Source organism: Alosa alosa, chromosome 13, assembly GCF_017589495.1.
Source record: "Alosa alosa isolate M-15738 ecotype Scorff River chromosome 13, AALO_Geno_1.1, whole genome shotgun sequence".
NCBI classification, from domain to species: Eukaryota; Metazoa; Chordata; class Actinopteri; order Clupeiformes; family Clupeidae; genus Alosa; species Alosa alosa.
This window is the reverse complement of record NC_063201.1, coordinates 1,870,029-1,897,263: the sequence shown is the minus strand read 5'-3', so window position 1 is coordinate 1,897,263 and position 27,235 is coordinate 1,870,029. Positions and strand designations below refer to the sequence as shown.

Here is a 27,235-nt window from a genome sequence, read left to right as displayed (position 1 = left end):
CCTTATTATGGAGTGTTACCAATATGTCTTGTCTCCACCGTGGGATAGTGGGAAACGTAATTTCGATCTCTTTGTATGTCTTGACATGTGAAGAAATTGACAATAAAGCAGACTTTGACTTTGACACATGTAACTGTAAATGTACTATATATAGCGCTTCTCTGTTCCTCCGAGCACTCAAAGCACTTTAGAGAGTAAAACAATGAGTAATGCCCCATATTCATCCATTCACACACACACACACACACACAGATGGCAGAGGCTGCAATCAGGAGCAGTTTGAGGTTCAGTGTCTAGCTCTGGAAGACAACAAATTCACCCTTCGGATGCCAAAAGAGTGGTTTGGGCCCTGAAAGTTCACTGTGTATTAAGGCTGCAACTAACAATTACTTTCATAGTTGATTCATCTGTTGATTATTTTCTCAACTAATCGATTTGTTGTCTGATTGATAAAATGTCAGGAAATGGTGAAACATTGTCGAATAGTGATTCCCAAAGCCTAAGATATCCTCAAAGGCCTTGTTTTGTCCAGACACCAATTTGGTTTACTGTTGTTGAAGAGTTGGGAGTTCAAATATAGGGATGAGGTTCAGCACCTAGCTATGTGGTATAAAAACAATAACCTGGCACTCAACACCCAGAAGACCAAGGAGATCATTGTGGACTTCAGGAGAACCAAGAGCAAGACACACACCCCCTTACATATCAGCGGTGCTGAGGTGGAACGTGTGTCTAGCTTTAAGTTCTTGGGGGTCACATCACAGAAAATCTTTCTTGGTCTCTCAACTCATCCAACCTTCACTTCCTACGGACCCTTAGAGAGCACACCTATGTCCTAGAATCCTCAAGACTTCTCCCTCTGTACCATTGAGAGCATACAGTAGGCCTACTCACAAACTGCATCTGTATGGTACAGCGACCGCAACGCTGCTGATCGCAAGGCACTGCAAAGAGTGAAATCAGGCCAAAGGACTATTCCCTCCATTCTCAACTCTTATCATAAACACTGTACAAACAAAGCCAAATCCATTCTCAACTCTTATCATAAACACGGTATAAACAAAGCCAAATCCATTGTCAAGGATGCCACCCACCCACACCATGGTCTTTTCAGCCTTCTCCCATGCAGCCCATACAGGAGCCTGCGCTCCCCCACCAGCAGGTTCAGACACAGCTTCTTTCCAGAGGCTATTACACTGCTGAACAAAACGACATCTTCTGTCTAGCATTTGCACTTTAGCTGTTTACTTAATTTTTACTTCTGCACTGTCACCTGTTTACATTGACTGCCCTGCACTGTTTACCTGTTTACCTGTTTACATTTATTCCTGCACTGTTTCATCAATGCCCTTGCACTACTAACACCCAAAAACGGCATAAATATATTTATTTATTTTTTATATTCCATAACTTGCCCATAAAGATTAGATTAGATTAGATTAGATTCAACCTGTGCTATATATACTGCTCAAAAAAATTAAGGGAACACTTTAATCATAAACTTGATCGGTACTCTGACACTGTTTGGTTCTGAGCACAAGTAAAAACTTTTGAAGCGAGTGTTTTATTTTGCAAGAACTGTCAGACATTCTGTGAAAGTAATTTGAGAATGGAGAAAAGGGTGGAAGGTTTCAAAAAATGTGTTTTAACAATTGTGGAAAACTGTTAGTGTTCCCTTAATTTTTTGAGCAGTATGTATATATATATACAACAAAATATATACAACATATATATTATAGTATATATATATATATATATATATATATATATACACACAGTTAACAGAATTATTCATACCCCTGGCAAATATTGATTTAATGTTGATTTTTTTCTTGACCAATGTGTTTGTTCTGACTGAACTGACACAGCCACATGCCATAGGCATAGACAATGTGGTAGAAACATGGAATCAAAAAAAATAAGCATTTTTATCTTTTTTACATTTATATGAAAAATGGTGTGTCCACAATTATTCATACCCTTTTAAAATAATCACTGGAAACATCTTTATTTGCAATCAAACGGTTCTTATAATACGTACCAAGCCGCTCCATATCTCCACAATGATTGTTGACCGCACCTTTTTAGCTGCAATCCAGGTTTTGAGGCAGGAAGGATTATTTGCCATCACTCTGGCTTTGTACTCACTTTTTTGACAGATTGAGGTCTGGACTCTGGCTGGGCCACTCTAAAATATGACATTGTTCTCTGTTAACCATTTCTTGACTTGTTTGGCTGCATGTTTTGGATCATTGTATGGTTTAATGGTCCAATGATGCCTATTGGGGCAGGTCTTTTTGCACACTGCCTGATCTTTTCCTCCAGAATCTCAGTGTAGCCTCTTGTTTTATTTTTACCGTTTACTTTGAGAAGGTCACCAGGTCTCCCTGGTTGAAAAACATCCCAAAAGAATACTTTTATAACCCCCACAATTGAAATGGACATGGTGTCTTAGGAATTTAATGCTTTTTTTTTATGCCAATCTCAGGGCATGTCCCTGGGTCAAAAAAAACTCAGCGAAAGCTAAATTCTTTGTCCAGGTGTGCCTTATAAAGGTTTAGCTGAGTTGTGCATGTTTGGAGAAGAGTGATCCATGATCAGCATCCAAGATGACCAAGTGATCCATTTTGAGATGGAGTGAACATTTCAACCACCAAAACACCATCCACAATGTGGAGAATAGCTATAGAAATGTGAACCTGATGAAGCAAATTGCGAAACGCGTTGTTCACGCCAAATAAAGTCAGCAAAATATACCCTCCAGTGTGCGATGTATACTTCTTTTTTGACTTTTCAATAGCTATAGAAATGTATTAGTTTTGGGTGTTTTTCAGAAAATGGGACCTGGTGAACTTCTCAAAGTAAACGGTAACACTAAAACAAGGGGCAAATTGAGAATTTTGGAGGAGAAGATCAGCTGTCTGCCGAGAGACCTGCCCCAATTGGCGGCATTGGACCATTAAACCACACAATGATCCAAAACATACAGCTAAACAAGGCAAGAAATGGTTAACGAGAACAACACCAACATTTTAGAGTGGCCCACAGTCATAGTCCAGACCTCAATCCGTCAAAAAGTGAGCACAAGACCAGAGGGATGGCAAATAATCGTTTTTGCCTCAAAACCCAGATTGCTGCTAAAAAGGTGCAATCTAGAATTATTGTGGAGACATGGAGAGGCTTGGTAGGTATTATAAGAACCATTTTGAGAGCTGTGAATGCAAATAAAGATGTTTCCATTGATTATTTAAAAATAATACCGTACTCAACCTGCACTTTGGAATGTAATGCTTCTTTTGCACTTCTGGTTGATGTCAACTGCATTTCATTGGCTCTGTACCTGTACTCTGCTAAATGACAATAAAGTTGAATCTGATCTAATCAAAAAAAATATTAAAGTTTAAGAAACTGCAATCAAAGAATTTGTAGGCATCATATTTTCCTTAAAAAATTACACAAAGCAACTAACCAACATTGTTGGCGAATAGTTCAGTAGTTGACAACTATACGATTAATGGATTAATCGTCACAGCCCTACTGCGTATTGAAGTAATTTGAGCAGTAGGTCGAAAGGGGTCAAGCAGTAGATCTGAAATTAGCCAATCAGCTTCTAGAAATAGAGGTGAAATCCAAACAGACATACTAACCCCTAATCCCAACTGTAATCCAGATTACAGCACTCTTACAACACACAGCACCATTCAGATTACAGCACTCTTACAACACACAGCACCATTCAGAGAGAGAGAGAGAATAGACTGTGATCAGATTGCTGATATACCAAAAAAATATCTTGTAACTATGATTTTTGTAATGATTTAATTTTGTAACTATGTGAGGAGATGGAGGAGAGACAATCACAATATGTGATAATCACATATCTAAAAGTCTGTTTCTCTGTGTGTGTGTGCTGAATCATTTCTAAAAGAAAAAGAAAAAGGTTGAGCAGTGCATTATGCAACTGGGCATATTTGGTGCTAAACCAAATTCAGCATACCTTAGATTTGTGGCAAACTGTCAAGACCTTTGTCAGCTCTATCCAATGATCTTGTCACTTTGTCAAAGCTCATTGAACAATGACTTGTCCCATTAACAGATGACACAAAAGCGAATCTCTCTCTCTCTGCATGTCTCTGTATGTGTGACTGTGTAACTGGGGTAAAGAAAGAGTATGCGAAAAATATGGCACACTAACCCCTTACTCATGTTTGATCACATCTCAATATACAGCCATGTATGCGCGAAACCGCGCGCGCGCATGCACACGCACACACACGCGCGCACACAAACACACACACAAACCTTGCCCCATGAGAACGACCCACTCAGACCTAGACTGTTGCGCAATATTCAAACTCCTAAATCTTTATTTGAATACAATTAACTTCATAATTGTGTATGTCAAGCGCTATTAAAGATTTAGTCCTTACCAGATTTGATTTGTGCGTCGTTGCAATATCCCTCCGGCGAATCAGGATAGTCATTTTCCATAACTTTTTAATCAACTTGAAGCGCAACTCGTTCTCAGGTCCACCACGGCTTCGCCCACCTGTTCACAGAGAAAGGTTTCCCTCTACAATTGTCAGGAAAAAGTCTTTCCTTCCTCGTAAATGTTATGTAATTTAAAAAGAATTGCTGATTGCATGGCAGTCTAAACGCTATAAACACCTGCTGCGTTAGCGCCCTGGGCGACGCAAACGTTTAAGCAGACACATCGCCATGCCCAAGTAGGCTACTCTAATATTCCTTAGTTACTACAACAAAGTCAAAAGTTCTCGTTTCTTGCGATCATGGCGCTAAAGCAAAATGTTGTTCCTTGACAAGGTTGTTTTGCCGCTACCGGTAGGTCTCTGGTTGGACAGGCACGCCACTGTTGTCATTTCGAAGAGGGAAAAGCAGCTGATTGCCGAGTGACCGGGACAGAGCACCGCTGACCGCGCGCTTGGAAAATCACCGCTCGCGCGCTCTTGTCCCGTTTACTCTCGCGCCGTCCCCAGCTCACTCGGTTATGTCACCGGCGATTATGTAACGGCCTCTGAGTCGCGCAGGCAATTGCATGGTTTACTTCACAACTGACAAACACACTATCTGTGCATTAGTAAAAAAAGGCCTTGATTAGGCCTACCGTTTAAAATCATTAGGCCTACAAAAACCAGATCCATATAATCAGGTTCCCCATCCACATTGTTGTAGTCTACTTAAGAACAGGCTAGCGTTGTCTATAGGAAATAACATCTTTATTTCTCTAAGTCAATACTGAAAGGTATATCACGCATTTCCATTGTTGTTTTCTGCAACTGAAAATCCGTCTTCGAATGTTTGTTCTATGAAAGATAGGTGTAGCCTATTGATCTCTGTTTGGCCTGCACTTGAGTGTGCTGTTACATAACGCGCCTAACTAGACTAGTGCAACACTGACTCAAATTCTGCATTCAGCCTGTGTTTGAAAAAAATACACGTCTTTAAAAAGCCAACTAGCCTAAATAAAAAAGATACATGGAATGAAATACACAACTGCGCGCAGATGAGAATCTCTCCCAAGTATCGTGGGATACCGAGCCCCTATACATATATAAACGTGTGCGGAGGTCTCACATTTTTCACCAAAATGTTATCGATGCCAATAAAGATGCAAGATATCCTATAATTAAAGAACTAAGAAAAGTAGCCTACTTATTTTTAACATCTTCGACAAGAGATTAGGGTATAGGCCTATGCCCTTATCTGGGACGATAACTACATTCGGCTATTTTGCAAACACCCAATGAACATTTGCGCGCTTGTCAGGGTGCTTGATCTACGGGCTTGGTTTGATTGCCTAGAGACTTTACGATATTTGACTATTTACATTCGTTAACAGAATTAATGAAAACGCCGAATGTAGGCTATTTTTGTTTTGTTGTGAGAACAGGACGTTGCTTATACAGGAGAAAACGAGTTGGTGTGGATGGGCGGTTTTCACCATCACTTGCACCTCTTGGAAATGTGTCGAAACCAATTTAAAGTTCGTCTCCTTTCACAGAAACCAATCTCCTCTACCCGTTTGACCATGGCCCTCTCCAGCCCAAAGCCACTGAGGTGCGGTCTCTGCTTTGCGACCTATTTTGGCCAGCGTTTCACCCGCACCGTGAGCCTCTGGAGAGCTAGGACTTAACCGTGAGTGAGTGCGCATGCACACACACAGACACCAAAGCAGACTGTGAACGCTACGCCAATTGAATCATGTCTTATGCTTTTGATATAATCCATTTGAAAGATGCAAATGTCGATAGTTTCCTTAATAGTAGCATGGAGAAAATGGAGAATTAATAAAATGTGAGATGACTCAAGGTCTCGCTATTTTCGAGGAGTATCCTGGACTCGTTCAGTCTGTCATGATGACACATATAGGCCTACTGTAAATTACTGTAGCAAACACCGTAGCCTATGTATGCAGGATTTCAGTTCCAATTCTCATTGTTTCAAAGTTAATAAAAAAGGAGTAATAATTGAATAGGCTTTCCATCACCTAGGCCTACACCCCTTACATAAAAAAGGCCAGATATGCAGCCCAGAGGTTTCACTATTGAGATTCAAATGCAACTCCGTTTACCTTTCTGCAAGTAAACTGAATAAACACATTAGGTAATTAACAGCTTCCAAATAAAAAAATTAAATAAAAAAATCAAAGTCACTTGCTTCATTTCGGTAAAAACAGAGGTATATAAAAATAAAAAACGGGGTAAGACGCAAAGGATCAAAACAACCTTATTTTTTTCTGTGAATTAAACATTTGATTTTGTGAAAGTAATGTTGGACTTGTGAAATACCAGGTGAAAATGTCAGCAAACCCCCAGCAAAACCCACACTAATGTCCAAAACACAGGTGTGAATTTAGGTCACACCTGCATAAAGTCATCACTCCTAGCATAGCATTTCTGACCTTATGACATGTGAATCAAATGTTCAGAACTTCAGATAGCTGTGCTGCCATGAGCTCTTTCAACAAATGACTGCAATTTACAAGATCAAGCCAAACAAAGTTTGCTCCCTCTAATCTCTCACTGCTGGATGCTGGTCCACTTGTTGTTTCTAGTCACACTATTTTAGCGTTTCTTTAACAACAAGCGAAAACTGACATTGCAGTCACAGAAATGTTTTGCACAAAAGAGAATTTTCCAGAAATATTTATTGACTCCCCACTGTTGCATTGAACATTATCTGTAAACACTGTCAGTTATGGATCATCAGAAGAAGGCCACACCGTAAATATTATATTCAAAATAAAATAAATGTTAAAATCTATGGTGTATTAATAACTGTTACTTGAGAATAAATAGTTTGTTCATAAATATCCAGACTTACAGATAAAAACTAAATAGAGAACAGCCTTATATGTTCCTTGTAACATCAGAGGTAGGATGAACAACAAACAAAGGGGTTATGGAGAAGGAGGAGGGAGATTTTTTTTTTTTTTTTTTTTTTTTTTTAAATGCAAAATTAGAAAGATGCAAAAAAGAAGTGTCTGCCAGTGAAGGAAAACAAGGACATGTGGAGAAAATGAGAGCTTGAGAAGCTGAGTTCAGTACACTGTGCAGCATGACAATACCATAAAAGAACATGTGTTGGACAGTTTGGGGGTGAACGTCAGGCATGTCTCCAACAACTCAGAGGTAAAATGTTAGTTGGACTGGTCAATCCTTCCCTTCCTCGTAACAAATTAAATGAAATGAAATTCACATACTGGCAGACACTGCACAGAGCGACATAATAACTATTGCACAGAGCGACATAATAACTATTGCACAGAGCGACATAATAACTATGCTCTCATACAAACACGCCACCACTCATGTCGTCTCCGGCTTCGGCTGCAAGGTGAGTTTCCACAGTTTTTTTCCGTTTTTTGTGGCACAGGTTGTTCGGTTCGCACATCACGTTCCAAATAGGTGGCCCACATTGATTGCCACAAATAACCCTGTGAAAAGAAACACACGCACACACACACACAGTGCAGTCAAGATGTGGTGTTTATCTGGAAAAGCATGAAAATGGAGCAGAATGGACACACATAAATAAAATGGCAACGGAAAAACCGCACTGTGCACAGCACTAGACCAGATCTCAGGGTCCCAGATACAGTGGAAGTGCTCAGAACATACTGTAATCAACCACAACGCAGGGTGTGTGTGTGTGTGTGTGTGTGTGTGTGTGTGTGTGTGTGTGTGTGTGTGTGTATGTGGGCCATTTCAGATAAACGTATGAGAGAAACATGATAAGTCCATACATGTTTAGCATTTAGGGGAGTCCACAACATGATAAGTGTAAGTGTGTGTGTGTGTGTGTGTGTGTGTGAGTGTACACTACCAGTCAAAAGTTTGGGGTCATTCCACTCCATTATAGACGGAATACCAGCTGAGATCATTGATGATTGTTTTTTATTCAGGGCAGAAGTTCAGATTACATTACGTGCTTACATAATTGCAAAAGGGTTTTGGACATTGGAGAACCCTTTTGCAATTATGTAAGCGCATAATGTAATCTGAAAACTGCTGCCCTGATAAAAAAAACAAAAAACAATGCAACTGATTTTAGCTGGCATAAGCTTTGCAAATAAACCAAGACATATTTTGGTTATAATCTCCATAACTTTTACAAAATCTAAGCAAGAAAGGGCCAAACAAATAACATTAATATTTCAACATGGCAGTCTAGAGCTATGCAGACACAGGAGACGCAGAACTTCGGACCGCTCACGACGGCGTTAAAGCAAAAGTGTAGCCACTACACTGAACGTAGAAGCATGAGTGGGAGTGACCACTATATGAGTATATGAGTGTGTGTTTATGAGTGTGTGTTTATGAGTGTGAGAAAGTGCATGTGTGCGTATGTGTGTGTGTGTGTGTGTGTGTGTGTGTGTATGTATGCATGTATGTATGAGTATGAGTGTGTGTGTGTTCATGAGTGGGTGTTTATGAGTGTGTGAATAAGTGCATGTTTATGTGTGTGTGTGTGTGTGTGTGTGTGTGTGTGTATATATGTAGGAATGTGTGTGCGTGCGTGCGTGCGAAGAACCATCATCATTGAGAGATAAGCAGGACTGCATGCTCCATACCTGTGGCCTCTGTGTGCAGCCTGGCTCCATCTGCGCTGGTAACCTGACAGGAAATGAGGGTTTTGCGGCCCTCGGTCTTCTCCAGCGCACTGCGCACCAACACTACACTGCCCAGAGAGATGGGGCTGGAAAGACAAAAGGTCATCGTCAGAGAAACCCGCCACATAAGCAAATATACCAACGAGAAAGTGCGCACACAACACCAAAACAACCTACTGATGAGAGCAGTGTAAAGGAGAGAAGGCCATCAGCATAGCAGAATTTATTCACAAAACAAGAGCTTAATGATACAGTACTGTTGCAAACTGGTTGCTTTCTAGAGGTTGCTTGTGTGGATCAGTTTTGAAATGTTCTCTAAGGACAGAGAGGCACTGCAACCTATGGAGTATTTTTTTACAACTTGAAGCGATGGTCCGGTGTAAACACTACCTAGGGTCTATTAATGGGTGGTCAAACTTTTGAAACATATTAGTCAAATAAAAAACATAATTTAAATGTTTGCATGGATATGAACAACTTTGAACTTAATTGAATGTCTAGATTATACACAACAAGTTTAAGATGAAAATAACTGATGAGCCTCCTCTTACAGAACTCTTGTGTTAAAAGTGAAAAAGAAAAAAAAATGTTTTATTTCGACTAAAACTAAATCTACATAGCCCAGAATGGCACTTTAGAGCACATACCTTCACCAAGGCACAATAATGACCTTAAATTAAATGTCAACACCCTATATATGCCAGATTTTAAGGTCCACCCATGTCTACAGTTAGGAACTAAATTATTCATACCCATGGCGAATTTTGATTTAATGTTTCTCTTTAATTTCTCTTGACCAATATGTTTGTTCTGATTGAAAATGACACTGCCAGATGGCCTTCTCAAAGTACACGGTAACACTAAAACAAGGGGCTACATTAAGACTCTGGAGGAACAGATCAGGCAGTCTGCCGAGAGACCTGCTCCAATAGGCATCATTGGACCATTAAACCACACAATGATCCAAAACATACAGCCAAACAATGAAATAAATGGTTAACGAGAACAATACCAACATTTTAGAGTGGCCCAGTCATAGTCCAGATCTCAATCTGTCAAAAAGTGAGCACAAGGCCAGAGTGATGGCAAAGAATCATTCCTGCCTCAAAACCTGGATTGCTGCTAAAAAGGTGCAGTCTAGAATCATTGTGGAGGCATAGAGAGGCTTGGTAGGTATTATAAAAAAAAACGTTTTGAGATCTGTGAATGCAAATAAAGATTTTTCATAAAAATGTTAAAAAAGATAAAAACGCTTCTTTTTTTGATTCCATGTTTCTCCCACATTGTCTTACAACATTTTAGCATGTGGCAGTGTCATTTTCATTCAGAACAAACATATCAAGTCAAGAGAAAATCAATATTATACAGTATCAATATTTGCCAGGGGTATGAGTAATTGTTTAACTGTATGTGTTTTTGGTTGATTGGTTAGTACTGTATGTGTGTGATCATTTCAATGCATGCATTATTCCCTGGGAAACTAATGACAACGCTAGAATTGCCGTCCCCTCGCATAGTTAAGAAAGTAATGAAAACAGAATCCTAGATTCATTCGAAATCTGATTAGGTTCATCCCTGGCCAAAGCCCAATCCCACCACCAAGGTTGGTAGAAAGCCAGCCAGTAGTTGCTGCACCATACTGCCAACAAACAAATAGACACAGGTGAAAACATAACCTCTTTGGTGGGTAACGATCGGTTCAGCTCACAATTCTCGTAATACAAGTGAGATGGTTATCCAGAACATTCTTTCCTTCCCATAGATTATTTACTTGTGCTACCACATTTGTAAACCACTTTGGAGAGGAACATCAAATGACTAAGTGCAATGTATAAAGAGAATGCATTTAGCCTTTCCTGAGACCATAGCAAAGGTGGAACTGAAGCACCTGCGTTCCCCTGTAAGTCACCTGCGGTAATTGATGTTGAGGTTAGCCGTCATGACTGGCCCAGCCAGGTAGGTTGCGATTGTTCCAGTGACAGAGTCTATGATGGTGGCGATCGCTCCACCATGGACATGCCTAGTGGTTGAATTAATAACGGTAGTCACACAATAGTATTCACAAATAGCACAATGCACAATAGCATTTACAATAACACAATGGTCATGGCCACTATTGGTCACTACACTCCTCTCACAACCTGGTCACACATCCTTAAACTTTTTATGTACTTCAAAAATACTTTTGCTAAATAAATTTGCTAAATGTAGGCTTACCAACTTCTTTTATTTAAAACTGCTTACTGTTCATTTTAACTATTGTAATGATCATATTCTGTAAGCTAAATTCCATAAATACTATAAATGTGTAGTAATGTGCTACTCGGTCATTCCTTATTAGGGGTCAGTCCTTACCCTGGGGGTCCCTCCAAAAGATGTCCAGCTTGGAAGATGCACACACAGCTCTTCTCTTGTTTGTTGAGGAAGACCACATACTCAAAGCTCGCTCCCGGTTCTTCAGTGTTCCGAGTGAAGAGCCTGGCTTTGGCCTGTAGGACCTTACTGAGACACTGGCCACCTGGAGGGGAGAGGACGGACAAAGAGCTGACTGGAGGCCTTGAGTGTGTCATGGTCATGTCATTGAGTGGTCCTTCTGTAAGCTTCTCTCATCCTCACTAAACTCTGGATCTCACTCATAGTGACCATTGGGTCCTTGGTTACCTGTCTAACACAGGCCCTTTGTCCCCATTACTCAGTTTGGCTGGAAGGCCAGATCTAGGAAGACTATGGTTGTTCCAAATCTTTTCTATTTGAGAATGATGGAGGATACCGTGCTCTAGAGCACTTTCAGTGCTGCAGAAATGTTCTAGTCTCCTTCACCAGATCTGTCTTCCCACAACCCTGTCTCGCAGGTCTACAGACAATTCTTTCAACCTGTTGCTTGGTTTTCACTCTGACATACACCATCAACTGTCAGACCTTATAGACAGAGGTGTGCCTCTCCTAATAATGTCCATTGAATTAATTTAGGCAATCAAGTTCTAGAGGAATCTCAAGGACCATTGATAGAAGTAGGATGCACCAGAGCTCAACTGTAAGACCTCATAACAAAGGGTCTGAAAACTTGCAAATGGGATGTTTCAGTCTTTTATTTTTTATAGATTTACAAAACACTCCAAACACCTGCTTTTTGTGGCGTATTGGAGCATTTTGTGTAGATTGATGAGAAAAATTAAAAAATAATTCAATCTATTTTGAGAGGAGTCTGATATATAACAAAATGTGGGAAACTTGAAGGGGTCTGAAAACATTCAGGTTGCACTGTACAAATGTGTGTGTGAGATTTTCAGTGTGACTGCTTACCAGTGGCATATTTAAGAGTGCGATTGTAACTGGGTAGCCTCCTCCATGGTCCCCTCTTCTTCTGTCCTTCCTCCTCAACTTCACATAGCGCGTTGTAGTGGTCATATAAGTTTCGCATCTCTGGACTCCAGGAATCATTGGGCAGGCTGTAGTCCCGTGGAGGCGACGAGAAAGGCCATGACGACATCTGCTGGCCAAGAGGGTACATTACAGGTGCAATGTAAACACTTGTACATCATGTGTTTTAAAACAGACTCGAGTAAACAGTATGTAGTCTAATATAACACATAGACAATCTAGGCTATTATAACTATTTGAGACAACTTTGAGGCATCACATCACCACTATAAGGTAAGGCAAGGATACAAGGATACAAGGAAGTTTATCGTCACATGCATATAGTTACTGGAAGTAAGAAATGCAGTGAAATTATGTCTGGTGTCAGCCTATTTGTGCATTTATGGGGGTAAAAGTGCAGTAGAAGAGGGGTTTAGTAGATTAAGTGGCAAGGGCTGCATAAGAAAGGTGGGGGTGATTGGGATGGGGCACCAACAAGGAGCACCCAAGAGCAACAGGGGCAAAGGAAAAACTCCCTTACAAAGGAAGAAACCTTGGGCAGATCCATCGCTCAAGGGGCTAACCCAACTGCCAGGGTCTTGGTGTGTGTGTTGGGGGGATGACAAGGGAGATGGGATAGTGTGCTGTGTATGTGGGGAGAGGGCAGTATGCAATATGTGTGTTGGAGAAGCTTCCTCATGAGACAGTGTGCTGTGTATTGGCAATGGGGGCAGTGTGCTGTAAGTATGTTGGGAATGTGTGTTGGAGAACTATTACTATTGCAAGCAGAGTACTGTATGTATGATGTATGTGAGTGATGACAGTGAAGATGTGTGTGTGTGGGCGGGAGGGGAGTGGAGCAGTGACTGTGTGTGTGTGTGTGTGTGTAGTGTGTGTGTGGGTAGGTAGGTGTAAGTATGTAGAGGATGTGTGTTGGAGAAGATCCTGAAGACAATGTGCTGTGTATGTAGGGAGGGGGGGCAGTGTGCAGCAAGTATGTAGAGGAGGCTTACTGTAGCAAGCAGTGTGTTGTATGTATGTGAGGTGATGACAGTGATGATGTAAGTGTGTGTGTGTGTTTTTTGTATGTGTGTTGGGGATGGGGGGGGCAGAAAGGCTAGGCAATCAAGGACATGGGTAGATGGAGGGGAAATCAAAAATAATAAATAAAAAGTTCTATGGAGATGTGCAAAAGTTAAGGCCACGTGTATGAGAACAGAGATGGGTAAAGGTCAAGACAACTGCGACAAATGACAAATTAATGATCGAAACAAGTGGCATAAATGTTCACTTTACCGTCAGAACACGAACACCCACACCCATAGACTGAGATACAGGCACCCGGTTGATCGGCTGCCGACCGGCGAGTCCACTCCATTTCATTCCATGTCGATGAAGTCCTCGTACCACTTGAAAACCTTGTCGTATCATCATGCCGACAGGCACCTTTGCTATTGATCCTTCGAGGTGTCTGGGTCTAGAAAAAGAGAGCTTCTTTCCTGTGATGAGTTTAAGATCAAACAAACGCCACTCGTCACACACACAAACCCTACTTAATTATTATGATGCTAGTAACCGGTTATCTAATATCTCGTCATACTCTTGAATGTTGGTTTGCCGGTGAAGGTTGGCTAGATGACTGGCATACATCTGTTGTTCTGCTAGAAGAAAGAACACATTTTCCTCCAAACTGTTATAACAAAAGTACGTGCAAACATTTTGACACGTTTTCAACGCCTGTGTCTTGAAAAAGATAACATGACATTCAATGGTAAAGTGACATGAGGAGATGACAGGTTTCCGGGTTGCCACAGAAAAACATGCGTAACACAGTCACATGGCTTAAATTCACTACTCTGATTGGTGGTGTAGTGAATTGGTTTACTGACAATTTCCGGTAGGTAGAGTGGCGAAGTCCCGCCCCTTCCGTTTGCCTCCATGGGACCTATCTTTCAAAAAAATTTGAACGGCAGTCTATGGCGAAAAAGAAATTATTTTCTGGTCCCGGTTGACTTGTGCCTTGAATTACCCATATGATGTTTGTCAATTTTAAAGACAATTTTTCATGTAAAGACATTTGCAGTTTGTTTCGTAACTATTGAATTACAACATCGTAGTTCCAACGACTACAAACCTACCCATCTGTCGCGCTAGTGACGTTAGCTCATTCACAGCCACACTAGATTATACAAGCATACCAGCAACAGGTCTTAATTGGGCTTTCCTTGCCGAAGAAAATATCATGAGTCAGAGGATTAAACACATCAGGTAAGTTGTATTCGTCCATAGACTGTACATTACATACTGTTAAGTGACATAGCAGGCAGTAAGATGCAACCGTTAACTAGCATAACAGCTCTTATCGTTTCATTACGTTGGTGACGTACATCGTTCGAGACGAGAGATGTAGTCCACTGAGTGGATTTGCACAAAACCAACATAAGTCTATCGAACAACAGTACTTTCTTGACGTGAAAAATTATCTTTTAAATTCACACACATCATATGTGAAATTCGTGGCACAATTCAAACTGGACCAAAAAATAATTGTTATCTCTCCATTAACTCCCGTTAATAATTTTTTGAAAGATAGGTCCCATGGACCGGAAGTAGAAGGGGCAGGACTTCGCCACTCAGTAACGTAGTAACCACGTTGTTATGCCAACATCATGATTAATTTATAATGATGAAAAGCTAGCCAGTAGCCACACACCAGGGAAGTTTTCATTTAGAAGTTGAGTCATTTTTAGTTAATACGACTGAAAACGGATTGAAATAAGGATGTTTGGAACAGAGCGTCGTTCTAAAAACAAACTTGTGCAAGGAGAAAGGGACAGAATTAAGGTAATAACGTTAGGTGGCTGAATTTTTAAAATGACAACAGTTTAACAGTTAATGTAGCAGCTAAGGCGACATTGTATTGGGAAGCTTGCCTGAGCTGAGGTTTATGTCACGACTCAGTAACGTTAGGCTAATTAATGTTAATTTAACGTTGCTAAATTAGTAAACCTTACCTGGATTAGCCTACAATCGTTTCCTTAGCCAAATAACGTTAACGATGATTAACTCCATCCATCCATTCCTATCAGGAACTAGGCCTATGCTTTGGCTAAAGACTGGGCAAGGCCTACTTTTTCTTAGGATGTTGAGGGACCAAAGGAATAGAAGGCTACAGTAGTCAGATTTTTTTAAAAGCTTTGTTTTGGTTGTAATTCTCACAGAAAGATGAGGAAATGACAGGGAGAATCGCAGAACTGGAGAGGTGAGTCTGAGTGTCTACTTCGGGATAATGAATGATCATATTAGCTTTGGATGTAGAACTAGTTATAACCGGTTATAACAGTTACATAAATGTGTGCACATGAAAATAAAATTTCATATGCATAGCCTACTGTATGAAGACTATGTTAAATAAGTCTTTGCATACCTATCTTCCACACTCCTTTATGAGCTCTACCATATCCATTTGTAGTCTGTCTGGTGAGCTCAAATAAATAGACTTACAAACATTTCATAGTCAATGTCAGAGACAGTTATACAAATAATAATAAAAAAAAATTGTGTAATAATTTGTGGATCTACTGATGTACAGTTTCTAATGTACTGTCCAAATCATGTTCCTTATAGGCTAAGTTCTCTGTCAATCTTTTATGCTTCCAGCATCAGGAAAGTTGTGCTGAGGGCTGAGTTTGAATGTGCCACCCAGTCCTCCTCAGCCAAAGGCATGAAGCTACGCGAGCTGAGGCAGCAAAGAGAGAACCAGTTGGCTCTCCAAGCGCTCACGCTGGTGAGAAGGCCTGCTTTATGCCACCACTGTGGCCACTCATAAACATAAACATAAATTATCACATTCATCTAATCTTTCCTAACGATCCGCTAGCTGCCTGCCCCATAAGCAGGCCATCAAAAAAACGTGTCTCTGTAAGCAGCCTAGGATCCGAGATCTGTACACAAAAAACAATTGCTACCAACAGGGGTTGGCAACCCCTCAAAAGCAAAGTAAAGTGTTTTAACCAATAACAGACGAGATGAGCGTTTAGGAGAGTTTTAATTGCACGGGAGGGAGGGGGAGGGAATAGCGAGCGGGCTCTCTGTTTTGTTTGAATGTCAACAGAAGTGACGTATCCCCGCTACAGGGTTCCTACGCAGTATGGAAAACCTGGAAAAGTATGGAATTTGATTTTAGTAATTTCCAGGTCTGGATAAGTATGGAAAAAAGAAACAAGGGTATGGAGAAATATTTGTGTTTCCAGACTATTGCATCTGCAGTACTAATCACTTCACTCAGGTCATAATGAACCATTCCTACTGTTGTGTAGCTTAAGTTGTCAGTCCACATAATCAAGATACAATTGAATGGAGGTCCTCAGAAAAAAATCTCTCCCACAAGGGGACCCTGATACCAAAACCAAATCGAAAACCCCAGTTCTATGCACGTGCCCTATACCTAGCTCTGCTATTTTCGGCTAAAACACTGGTAGACTTTTTTGATTTTGTAAAAGTTACCAAGACATGGATACTGCATTATCTGATAAACTGTTATTACAAACAAATAATACTGTTTACGGTGATTTCTGATTTCAACCTTTAAGTGCACAGGTAGAATCAATACATGGCAGGACTTTTACTCTCTGAAGCCAGACCTTTACATCTCTGCTCTTTTTTTAATCTGTGACCCTGTCATTTGTGAATTCTAGTTTGGGCTTGTGGGTTCATCCATATAAGAAATTTACCTCACCCTGAGCATTAGGTTTTGATATATCCACTCTGAGTTAGTATCCTCATTCAACAAATTGCACACTGCAAGCTGGGTGCCAGTTATTTGATATTTCTTTATAGGTGAGAGTCCTGCTGTGTGTCTTACAAAAGAATATTTAAGTCCATGTGGCTCGGAGACATTCAATACTCAAGATAGTCGTTGGCAAATTCAGATCTTCCTTTTAGAAAAACAAAAAAGGTCTATGAGCTGTGCTATGAGTGCTTTACTATACTTGTTTTGTTACCCACTGTTGCCACTGAGCTGGTTTTTGCTCTGCCTTCTAGATGCCTCTCATTTAAACTATGCTGTGTGTGTGTCTCTGTGTGTGTGTGTGTGTGTGTGTGTGTGTGCGCGCGTGTGTGTTTGTGCTGTGTGTGTGTGTGTGTGCGTGTGCGTGCGCGCGTGTGTGTGTGTGCTGTGTGTGTGTGTCGTGTGTGTGTGTGTGTCGTGTGTGTGTTTTGGCGTGTGTGTGTGTGCTGTGTGTGTGTGTGTGTGTGTGTGTTGTGTGTGTGTGTGTGTGCGCGCGTGTGTGTTTGTGCTGTGTGTGTGTGTGTGTGTGTGTGTGTGTGCGCGTGCGTGCGTGTGTGTTTGTGCGTGCGTGTGTGTGTGCTGTGCGCGCGTGTGTGTTTGTGCTGTGTGTGTCTCTGTGTGTGTGTGTGTGTGTGTGTGTGCGCGCGTGTGTGTTTGTGCTGTGTGTGTGTGTGCGTGTGTGTGTGTGTGTTGTGTGTGTGTGTGTGTGTGTGTGTGTGTGTGTTTGTGCGTGTGTGTTTGTGCTGTGTGTGTGTGTGTGTGTGTGTGTGTGCGCTGTGTGTGTGTGTGTGCGTGTGTGTGTGTGTGTGCGCGCGTGTGTGTTTGTGCTGTGTGTGTGCGTGCGTGTGTGTGTGTGCGCGCTCTGTGCAGACATGAATAAAGAAGAGTGTATGATGGGAGGGGGGGAATGCACAGGCATAGGGACCATGCTGACTCATCTCCCCTGTTCTGTAGTCCCTACAATACAATGAACAAAAGCACACAGACGCCACCAAAGCCACCACCATGCAGGCCATTTGAATCAGAATTACAAGTATAGTATAAAGTATATATACTCTCTTGATCCCGTGAGGGAAATTTGGTCTCTGCATTTATCCCAATCCGTGAATTAGTGAAACACACTCAGCACACAGTGAACACACAGTGAGGTGAAGCACACACTAATCCCGACGCAGTGAGCTGCCTGCAACAACAGCTGTGCTCAGGGAGCAGTGAGTGGTTAGGTGCCTTGCTCAAGGGCACTTCAGCCGTGCCTACTGGTCGGGGTTCAAACCGGCAACCCTCCGGTTACAAGTCCGAAGCGCTAACCAGTAGGCCACGGCTGCCCCGTAATCAGAATTACAATTCCAAAACCACCACCATGCAGGCCATTTGAATCAGAATTACAATTCCAAAACCACCACCATGCAGGCCATGTTAATCAGAATTACAAAACCACTTTCTTGTGAACAGCAGCACAGCACACACAGCACCGCACCACTAACACCTTTGGCTTAAGGATCAATAAAGTATCTATCTATCTATCTATCTATCTATCTTAGGGATTTGCTGAGCCAAATTTGACTTGGCAGTGGGTATGAAAATGTTGGCAGATATTTTGCATGTTTGTTAGGGGTTTCAAGCAGAGAAGCATACACACAATGGCAAACAGTACTGGAATGTTCATCAATACTACCACCACTTGGCATGAGTGTGAGCTGTAGTTGTTAGTGACTAGTTCAGTGCCTGTACAAACATGCTATTCCTGTAGAAAACCCATAACCCAATTACCTGCCCACAGGTAGGCCTGCTTTAAAACATAGGATGATAGGAAAAACATCATTCTAGCTAAGCATTCAATAATGAATACTGAATATGATGTTATAATACATATATAATGATATTATAATGCAGTGAGTAGAATTTAAGAATGGCATGTAAAATTGTTTACAGATTTAAATGACAAGCCTAACAACTGTTTTGAGTTAATTCTATATGTTTAGCCTATTGAATAACTTGCTGATAGAGAAGACAGATTATTTGTGGAATGATCTGAAATTTGCAACAATATGACTCAAAAATAATCTCTGGTAGCCTATAAGTGACATCACGCTCTGTCTGCCACTCGTTGTCTGTACAAAATGACATAAGCCTAAAGCTTCGAGATAAGGCTATATAGACTATGTTTAGTCGATTAAATACCTTGATGATATAGAAGATAAACCATTGTGGAATGGTGCATCATCATATGAAATTTTCTGTAAATAATAAATAAACTGTAAATAATGCCGTCAATTCTAGACCAACGACGGAGATGGGAGTGACGTGAAGGTGTGACGTTTTAGTTCCTGATGCAAACTAGAATATAAAATGTTGTTAAATAACCTTCATCTGGCTCCATTTCACGAGCATGTGGACCACACATGCTATTAAAATGTATTTACCTTACCACTGTGGGCCAGGCTAACCCTTGGTGTTCACCCTTGCCTCCTTACCCCTGTATCTGTCCCCATCTGACAATACATTTACATAACTTGTCCAGCCGATTTCAGACAATTATTTAAACGGATTCCCCGGTTCTCACTGAGCCTGACCAGACATAGACATGAAATATGAATGCCCACATGCCTATACTCCCTGGCCAGCTGCTCATATGAATGCATTGCCCACATGCCTATACTCCCTGGCCAGCTGCTCATATGAATGCATTGCCCACATGCCTATACTCCCTGGCCAGCTGCTCATGAGGCGAGCCACATAGCTACAGCATCAGCATCATGTGCTCCCGGCCTTGTGAAATCAAGCTTTAAAAGATGTCATGATCAGAGGTGACATGGTTTTGAGTCACGGTAGGGCCCTCAAAGGACATTGACAATGGACATTGAGGACACTGACATTGACACATGCTGTAGTTTTAAACTTTTTTATGGTTTAGAATTTATAAACATGTTTTGATGTAATAACTCTGAAGATGTGTAGACAAGTAAAAAGGTGCGCTGATTTATTTGTACCTAATATCTGTCCACCGTATTCCTGAAACCTGTTTCTGTATTGGTTTTCATCTTCCATGCATTCTGTTTACATAATAACAGTCTCGTTAGGCTAACTTTTTTTGTGATCAACATTTTTCATTAGAAAATATTGAGATATTACATTTACAGGCACATTTAACTTGAACATACACACCACAAACTACACTACTCATTAGGCTAACTTGAATATTCTTCAACTTATATCACTTTGCACTCAACAGGGATATTTTGATATAACAAATGACTGACAGAAAAAGTATGTTTTTACTTTTACATGGCTTAGGATGCTTCAGACACTGTCTTTGAAACCACTTGAAATCTATACAACACAGCTTTGGCGGGAAATAGAAAAACAGATTTCAGAATACTTGTTTGGCTCAGGAATAAGGTGGATACACACATGGTTTTCTTTTCAATGTCCCTGTCATTGTGTTGCATGAAATGCATGTTTGTCCGTAGATGCCTGTAAATTACTGTAAAAACTGCTGTTCAACCCAGGAAGTCTTGTGTAGTTTCCAGGCTCATTTATTTGTATGCAATAGGAGAAACAGGTGTCCATACAGTAGGTGTGGTTGCATAGGCTAGCGTGAATCCTCGTGTCCGTGTTTATCTCTGCTCAATCGCCTCCTGCAGGTGCGACGCGCTGCCCTGTCAACCCTCATGCAGCAGGAAGAGGAGCAGTACAGCAGAGAACTCCGCCAGAGAGGTCTAGTCATCTACCAGCAGAGAGTCTAAACACACGCACACACACAGGTGTTCTTTCCATTAGAGCTTATCCATTTACAATTAAAGACTGGTAATCAGTTGGAGTGTTATCTTTATGTGTGCACAGGATGACCAGGGAAATGTAGTTCTGCATCAATGGACAGCATCAACAAAGCACACATTTTGGCTGTATTCCATTTGATCTTCACTACTTTGAATGCTCGTGGGCCATTGACCCACATGCAAAATAATCAGAGTGCTGCTTCTGTGTCCATATCCCTAAATAAATGTCCACAATCTCAGCTCCAGCTCATGGGTTAATGGGGGGTATGGCCGTACAGGATCTATTTAGTCAAAAGGTAATGGTTACAAATGCAATGAAGTAGTACTTTACAAGAACCTATGTGCTCAACGAGGAGGATAGGGGAAAAAAACTAACGTAAAGTTCATCAGATTGAGGTGACATATGGGCTGATTATAACAGGTAGTAAACTCTAAAGTAGGTAAGAAAACAATTGAAATATAACAGTAAAGACACATGGCCCTTCAAAACCCAAATGAGTCATGTGATGCATAAATGACTCCTGAAGAGTTTTTTTTTTTTTTCACCTTAAAATAACTCATTTTGAAGGCCCATAAACTTTTAATAGCATTTTGAGCAGGTCTTATCGCTTGTAAAAAAAAGGCTGGAAGTTTACTGTTTGAGTAGGAACAAACAGACAGACAACAGAATTCTGTTGTTTTCTTATTAGGGTTTATCATATTATGAAGATGCCAAGTTACTGTCTGCTGTGATGAAAATATGTTCACCACCACTCAAACGATAAAATAATTTCTCACTGGGCTTTATTTCTCCAAATCCTTCTACTCTTGTGTGTTTGATGCCAGACAGGCTGATATCGTAATGTTGTTGTATCCATATGGGTCATTCTATAATTCGGGGTATTTCGCATCTCCATGATAAAGATTTAGTTATTGTCACAAAAAAAAACATCTTTATGGAATTAATTTTACTTTTACATGGCTTAGGATGCTTCAGACATTGTCTTTGAAACCACTTGAAATCTATACAACACAGCTTTGGCGGGAAATAGAAAAACAGATTTCAGAATACTTGTTTGGCTCAGGAATAAGGTGGATACACACATGGTTTTCTTTTCAATGTCCCTGTCATTGTGTTGCATGAAATGCATGTTTGTCCGTAGATGCCTGTAAATGACTGTAAAAACTGCTGTTCAACCCAGGAAGTCTTGTGTAGTTTCCAGGCTCATTTATTTGTATGCAATAGGAGAAACAGGTGTCCATACAGTAGGTGTGGTTATGGGTCATTCTATAATTCGGGGTATTTCGCATCTCCATGATAAAGATTTAGTTATTATCAAAAAAAAAAATCTTTATGGAATTAATTTTGAACAATTATTATTATAAAACAACCTTTCACCAATAACAATGCTTTAGATTTATTTTAGACCCAATTTATCCACAAAATATTAACTAAATGACTTATACACTTCTTATTATTGACTGTCTCTAACTACAGATTCATGCATTCAACTTGACAAAACATGATGTTATCAAGTCTAACGATCTTTTTTGGAGATTAATTTATGAACTGTTGTAACATCAGTTATATACAATGTCTATTTTCTGTATTATGCAAGATTTAAGTTTTAAAAAAAAATCATTTTTGTCTGTCTCAAAGTTCTTGTCAACTCTGTTAACTGTTGTAAAACCGCTTAAAATTCACACAGACTGAATATGAAGGAGCCTGCACGGAGAGATGTCAATTCCTCTGACAGGAAACTTTAGAAAGGCAGTGAGATATGAACAAAATATTGAGGATACACCAACAGTAGATTAATCATTTGTCAACTCTGTTATTGCGTTATGGAGTGAAACTCTCGTTCAATTTTTAGAAAATAATAGTTTTTCTCAGTCGCTTTGGTACATTTCTCGAATCCTCCTCGACATTTGCAAAACAGTAAGTGCATTTCTGAAAACAATTTGTACAAATAGCAAAACACCTGCAATTTTACAAAAGCCACTTTATTGCTCAAAATCCTTAGTTCATCTCTCAAAAGTAAATATCTGTGTCAATGAACATGTCCGTGCCGTCAGAATGACAAGTCCTTGTGTTGTTGTGTACGGATAAGACAGTCAAATTGCTTAGTCATGTTGTCAATATAACCGTGTACTCTGGGGGGATGTTCTGATGTAAACTAGGCCTATGGCTAAAGTTTTGATGACAATTATTGTAAATTGTAGGTTACACCTTAGTGTATATGGGAGTTTGATTGCAAGAGACTGGATTCACATTTACGCTTTTACTGTTTGTACTGTCATTTGTTGAAAGACCATGCTATGTTGTGAACATATTTCTCAGAAATGTTTTTTTCTCTAACTTAACAAACAGAATATGCACGGTCACCTTACAATAGTTCAGTTAGCCTAATGACCTTCTAATTGTTGCCAGCAGCCAGCCAGACATGAAGCTAGCTTCTAAGCTTAACTAAAGTTAACGTTAGCTAGTCGCTAGCGGTTAACATTACAGACTATGTAATAATGTTCTAGACTATACAAAGAAGATGAATGCAGGGGTTTCAAGTGTCACGCATTGAGCGTGACAGTCCCTCATTTCAGTCTTTTGTCACGCTCTCCCGCCACACATTGTATTTCTCACGCAGAAAAACTATTTATATTTAATATGCTGCCGCAGCGCCCAAAATGTCTCTGGCCGCGCCGCTCTCACTATGGAACCGGCAGGAATCAAGCACGTCTCCAAGAGTTGAGCCTGCCATGACTGTAACTTAGCCAACAGTTTCACAGCCTGTTCACTGACACTTGCTCAGAACAAGTAGTCTATAGTCATACTTTCGTTCACACGATGACTGACATATTGTCACATTCTAAACATCTCTCTCTCCAAATAGGCTTAATCATTTTATTAGCACTAAACAAATTAAAGTGGATTGCATAGCCTATTGTTATAGGTCACTTTTAAAATCATGTCATATTATCTAATTATATCCTGGCCATGGATGCATTAATCATTGCATCTGTATTCAAAAATGGCGGGTAAAAAGCAATTAAGCATCCTCTCATTCACCCTGAGAGGAAAGCCCCTAAAAGGTCCAGGTTAGTGGATGCTCAGAGGTGGTGAAAAGGCCCATTATTGAATTGTCAGTGCCATGTGTCAAATCTTTTCTTTTGCAAATCTGAGCAATTAAAAATGTTTTGCTCCATTTTGACTTAGGAGGGCATTGCAATTTGCGCCTACATACTTTAGCCAATAATCAAATGCCTGCTCTCTTTTGGAAAGCTGAGACACTGTTGGAAAACAATTAGAATAACTGTGTGATGTACTGACACAAAGTTACAAAGGCTAGATTATTCTTTTGTTTTTCTACCGGATAACAAGCATCTTTGAACTGACCACATTTCAGCGCTCTCTAGGTCTTGACTTGATATGATTTGAGTCCTAGCATTAGGTCTCGTCATGCTGTGTGCAAAAGTAGATCAATATAGAATGACAACATGAGCACTTTAGACTATTATTTGCCAAGGTATGTTCATGCATTTTGTAAAATGCCCTATAACTCCCCATAGGACTTTGGATTTGGTTATCCAAAATGCATACTGGCAATCAAATGCTTACTGCATATGAACCCCTTATAAGCATAATCTTGGCCTCAAATGACTTATATTCTGATATGACTACACTAAATATGGAATAATTACAAAAAATACAAATCTTTACAATTTATATTTGTGTGTGTATAAGATGGGCTATTCTGCACAACTAATATTGAATCAACTGGTAACCGACCTGGGGCTGGTGTATGCTAGCTGGTGATGCTAGTTGCGCGTGTAAATCCTCACACCCCTAACCTTAACAACAGCTCTAACCGCTGAGTTGGAAGCTTGGACTTGCTCGACTCCCATGCCGGTGTGTGTTGAGGTGGCGGGTTTGAGGGCCGTGAGCAGTGGACGAAACAACCTCATTTTACACTGGGACATCTAAAGGCATATTAATAACAGCAACATGTTGTAGTATTATTACACCCTCCGACGGGGGGTGGCGGGGGGGATTGTCGATGGGGAATGTCACTCTTGCCTGTCCTCAAAACTTGAGAGCCCTGCGAATGTTGAAGTTAAGCTACACTAACATATTTCTCAGAAACATACTCAGATGAAATTTTACACAAGCCACAGTTTTTCGGTCATCACAAATGCCCGAATTCAGCAACGGGATTCTTACCTGAAGAAACCTCTGCCCACTGCCAGATGCCGTTCTTGTCTGTCTCGAAGATTCGTCTCTGGTTGTCTTCTTCGAGTGAGGAGGGCTGTCAATCACTCTTCAAACACGGCCAATCACAGCAGAGCTAGTACCAAACCTGGTTACCGCCCCCAAGTAGAGCAGAAATTCACTTCGCGCGAGCAGAAATCAACTTCGAGAGAGCTGAGTGATTTTCGAGTGAACGCTGGTCAGATTCCTCCTCGCTCGCAGCATATTTTTCCTTGCTCGGGGAGCAGTTTCCTCTGAGTGCGTGCGCACAGAGAGTATTTGCGCGCTCACAGTGAATATTTACTAGTGTGAAATAATATAATACGCCCGTGTGCATGTTTTATCGCTCGAGTGCTTTATGGCACTTTTCTATCGCCATAAAACTCCACCCATGGAAACTCAGAATCCGTGTATCTGGCATATCTGGTAGCCTAATGTCAGATGGGATTATTATGCCTGATGAGACAGTATGGCTTTGTGTTATTTTTCTTGGTTGGCATGTTCACAGTGTGATTATATGACACAAATGTAATGGAGTGTGAACACAGCAAAGATTGTGGTGGCGATGTGCAGTGTTTTCCTGATTGCAATTCAGCACGTGTGTTTGTTTACAAGTTGCACTAAAAGCCTACTGCGGACATTAGCGACAGCTCCAGGTGTCCCCCATCAACTTACCAGCCATCACGCCTCCCAATCAGCCTTTTGCTGGACTTATTTAAGAGACTGGAATACTTACCACGGGGCGCTGCTCCGATCCGGTCCGATCTTTTCTAGTTCCTGGGATCATTGACGTGTTGGGTGTTTTCTGACACTAACACCGGCGAAGATAGTTCCGTAAGGAGGAAGACACACCTGTCTGCATAGACGAGACGATTTCTCAGGATATGCGTCACCATTTTGAGGTCCATCCTATAATTTAAAAAGGTACATACGAGTGAAAGCGTAACATCTGTATGGGATTACCTCAGTGTCATGAACTACCCGGGTACTTGCTTTACTCTGCTGATGGCAGGAATTTTGTACTTGACTGTTGTTATCTACAATAAAAGAGAGCAGGAGGTACGCCTGGCCAAATATGTCAATTTTGAGGAAAACAGGCTGACAGATACCAAAGATGTCTTACTTGAAACCTTGATGGAGATGTCCAACAGCGAAAGCAAGTGGGATCAAATGAAGAAAGAACTAGAGCAACTCATAGCAAACCTTGTGACCCAGCGGACCGCGACAAAGAACGTAGAGCTGGAACAAGACCGGTGCACTGAAGTGGCGGTAAGAGAGGGGGGTTAAACTTAGATAGATAGATAGATAGATAGATAGATACTTTATTGATCCCCAGGGGAAATTCAAGGTCTCAGCAGCATACAGACAACACAAACACATTCTTTAACAGCAGAAACAGTAATTAAAGTATATAATATAAAAACACAACTAAGCAATAAGGATAATAAAGAATATACTAAAATACAAATTATACTAACTAACACTTAATCTAAATCAATTCTAAAAACAGTATCCACATAGTGGTGATCCACATCATTCAGAGGCGCTTGCAATGACTGAGGCAGGGACTGAGCCTGTGTTTCTCTGTGCATAGTAAGGTATGGTAAGGTGCTCTAAGGTGCTCTGTGTGAATGAGTGCAATGGTGGTAGTGGTCATGGTGATAGTGCAAATGAGTAAGTCCAACAGTACAACAATGCAGACATAAAGTAAAGTAAGGTCTATATATCTATATATTTAACTATTTAAAGAATAGCCACAGTTTGGCTGTGGCATGGAGGGGGGGAAAGTGGCTAGTGGACAGACAGTATCCAAACATGGAGGGGGTGAAGAGGCAGACAGACTATGCAGAGAAGTCAATCTCTCCTCTTCCCTTAAGTGAGGCATTGAACAGTTCAATGGCCCTGGGGACAAATGACTTTCTCAGTCTGTCAGTTGTGCAAGGCAGTGAGCG

General features: G+C 40.7%; 2 protein-coding genes across 7 annotated transcripts in view; both read right to left on the bottom strand.

Moving 5' to 3' along the window:
- Positions 1-4,925, bottom strand: part of rorc (RAR-related orphan receptor C) — a 39,155-nt gene extending 34,230 nt beyond the window's left edge. For 2 of the 4 annotated variants that reach the window (XM_048261243.1, XM_048261244.1), the window contains exon 1: positions 4,431-4,925. In XM_048261243.1, coding sequence (XP_048117200.1) covers positions 4,431-4,491 — 61 coding nt within the window. In that variant the 5' untranslated portion in view covers positions 4,492-4,925. The remainder of the gene's footprint in view (positions 1-4,430) is intronic. The other 2 variants (XM_048261240.1, XM_048261242.1) reach the window with 2 other exon arrangements.
- Positions 4,926-7,150: 2,225 nt separating this feature from the next.
- Positions 7,151-25,411, bottom strand: them4 (thioesterase superfamily member 4). 3 transcript variants are annotated; one of them, XM_048261022.1, is made up of 7 exons: positions 25,257-25,411; positions 13,790-13,970; positions 12,437-12,623; positions 11,489-11,651; positions 11,043-11,153; positions 9,095-9,219; positions 7,151-7,957 (listed from the first exon to the last, which is right to left on the bottom strand). In XM_048261022.1, exons 2-7 carry the CDS (start codon positions 13,925-13,927, stop codon positions 7,914-7,916), a joined length of 768 nt encoding a protein of 255 aa, XP_048116979.1. In that variant the 5' UTR covers positions 13,928-13,970; positions 25,257-25,411; the 3' UTR covers positions 7,151-7,913. The 3 variants fall into 3 exon arrangements, with proteins under 3 accessions (XP_048116979.1, XP_048116977.1, XP_048116978.1); XM_048261020.1 differs by lacking the exon at positions 25,257-25,411 and adding an exon at positions 14,094-14,422; XM_048261021.1 differs by lacking the exon at positions 25,257-25,411 and adding an exon at positions 14,094-14,418 and having other exon boundaries at positions 13,790-13,992.
- Between the last annotated feature and the right edge of the window lie 1,824 nt (positions 25,412-27,235).

Coding starts and splice junctions, on each gene's coding strand:
- them4 (XM_048261020.1), bottom strand. CDS start 14,143: ATGTATGCCAGTCATCTAGCCAACCTTCACCGGCAAACCAACATTCAA. Junction 9,220..11,042: donor CTCAACATCAATTACCGCAG/GTGACTTACAGG, acceptor TTGTCTTTCCAG/CCCCATCTCTCTGGGCAGTG. Junction 7,958..9,094: donor GCTGCACACAGAGGCCACAG/GTATGGAGCATG, acceptor TTCTTTTCACAG/GGTTATTTGTGGCAATCAAT.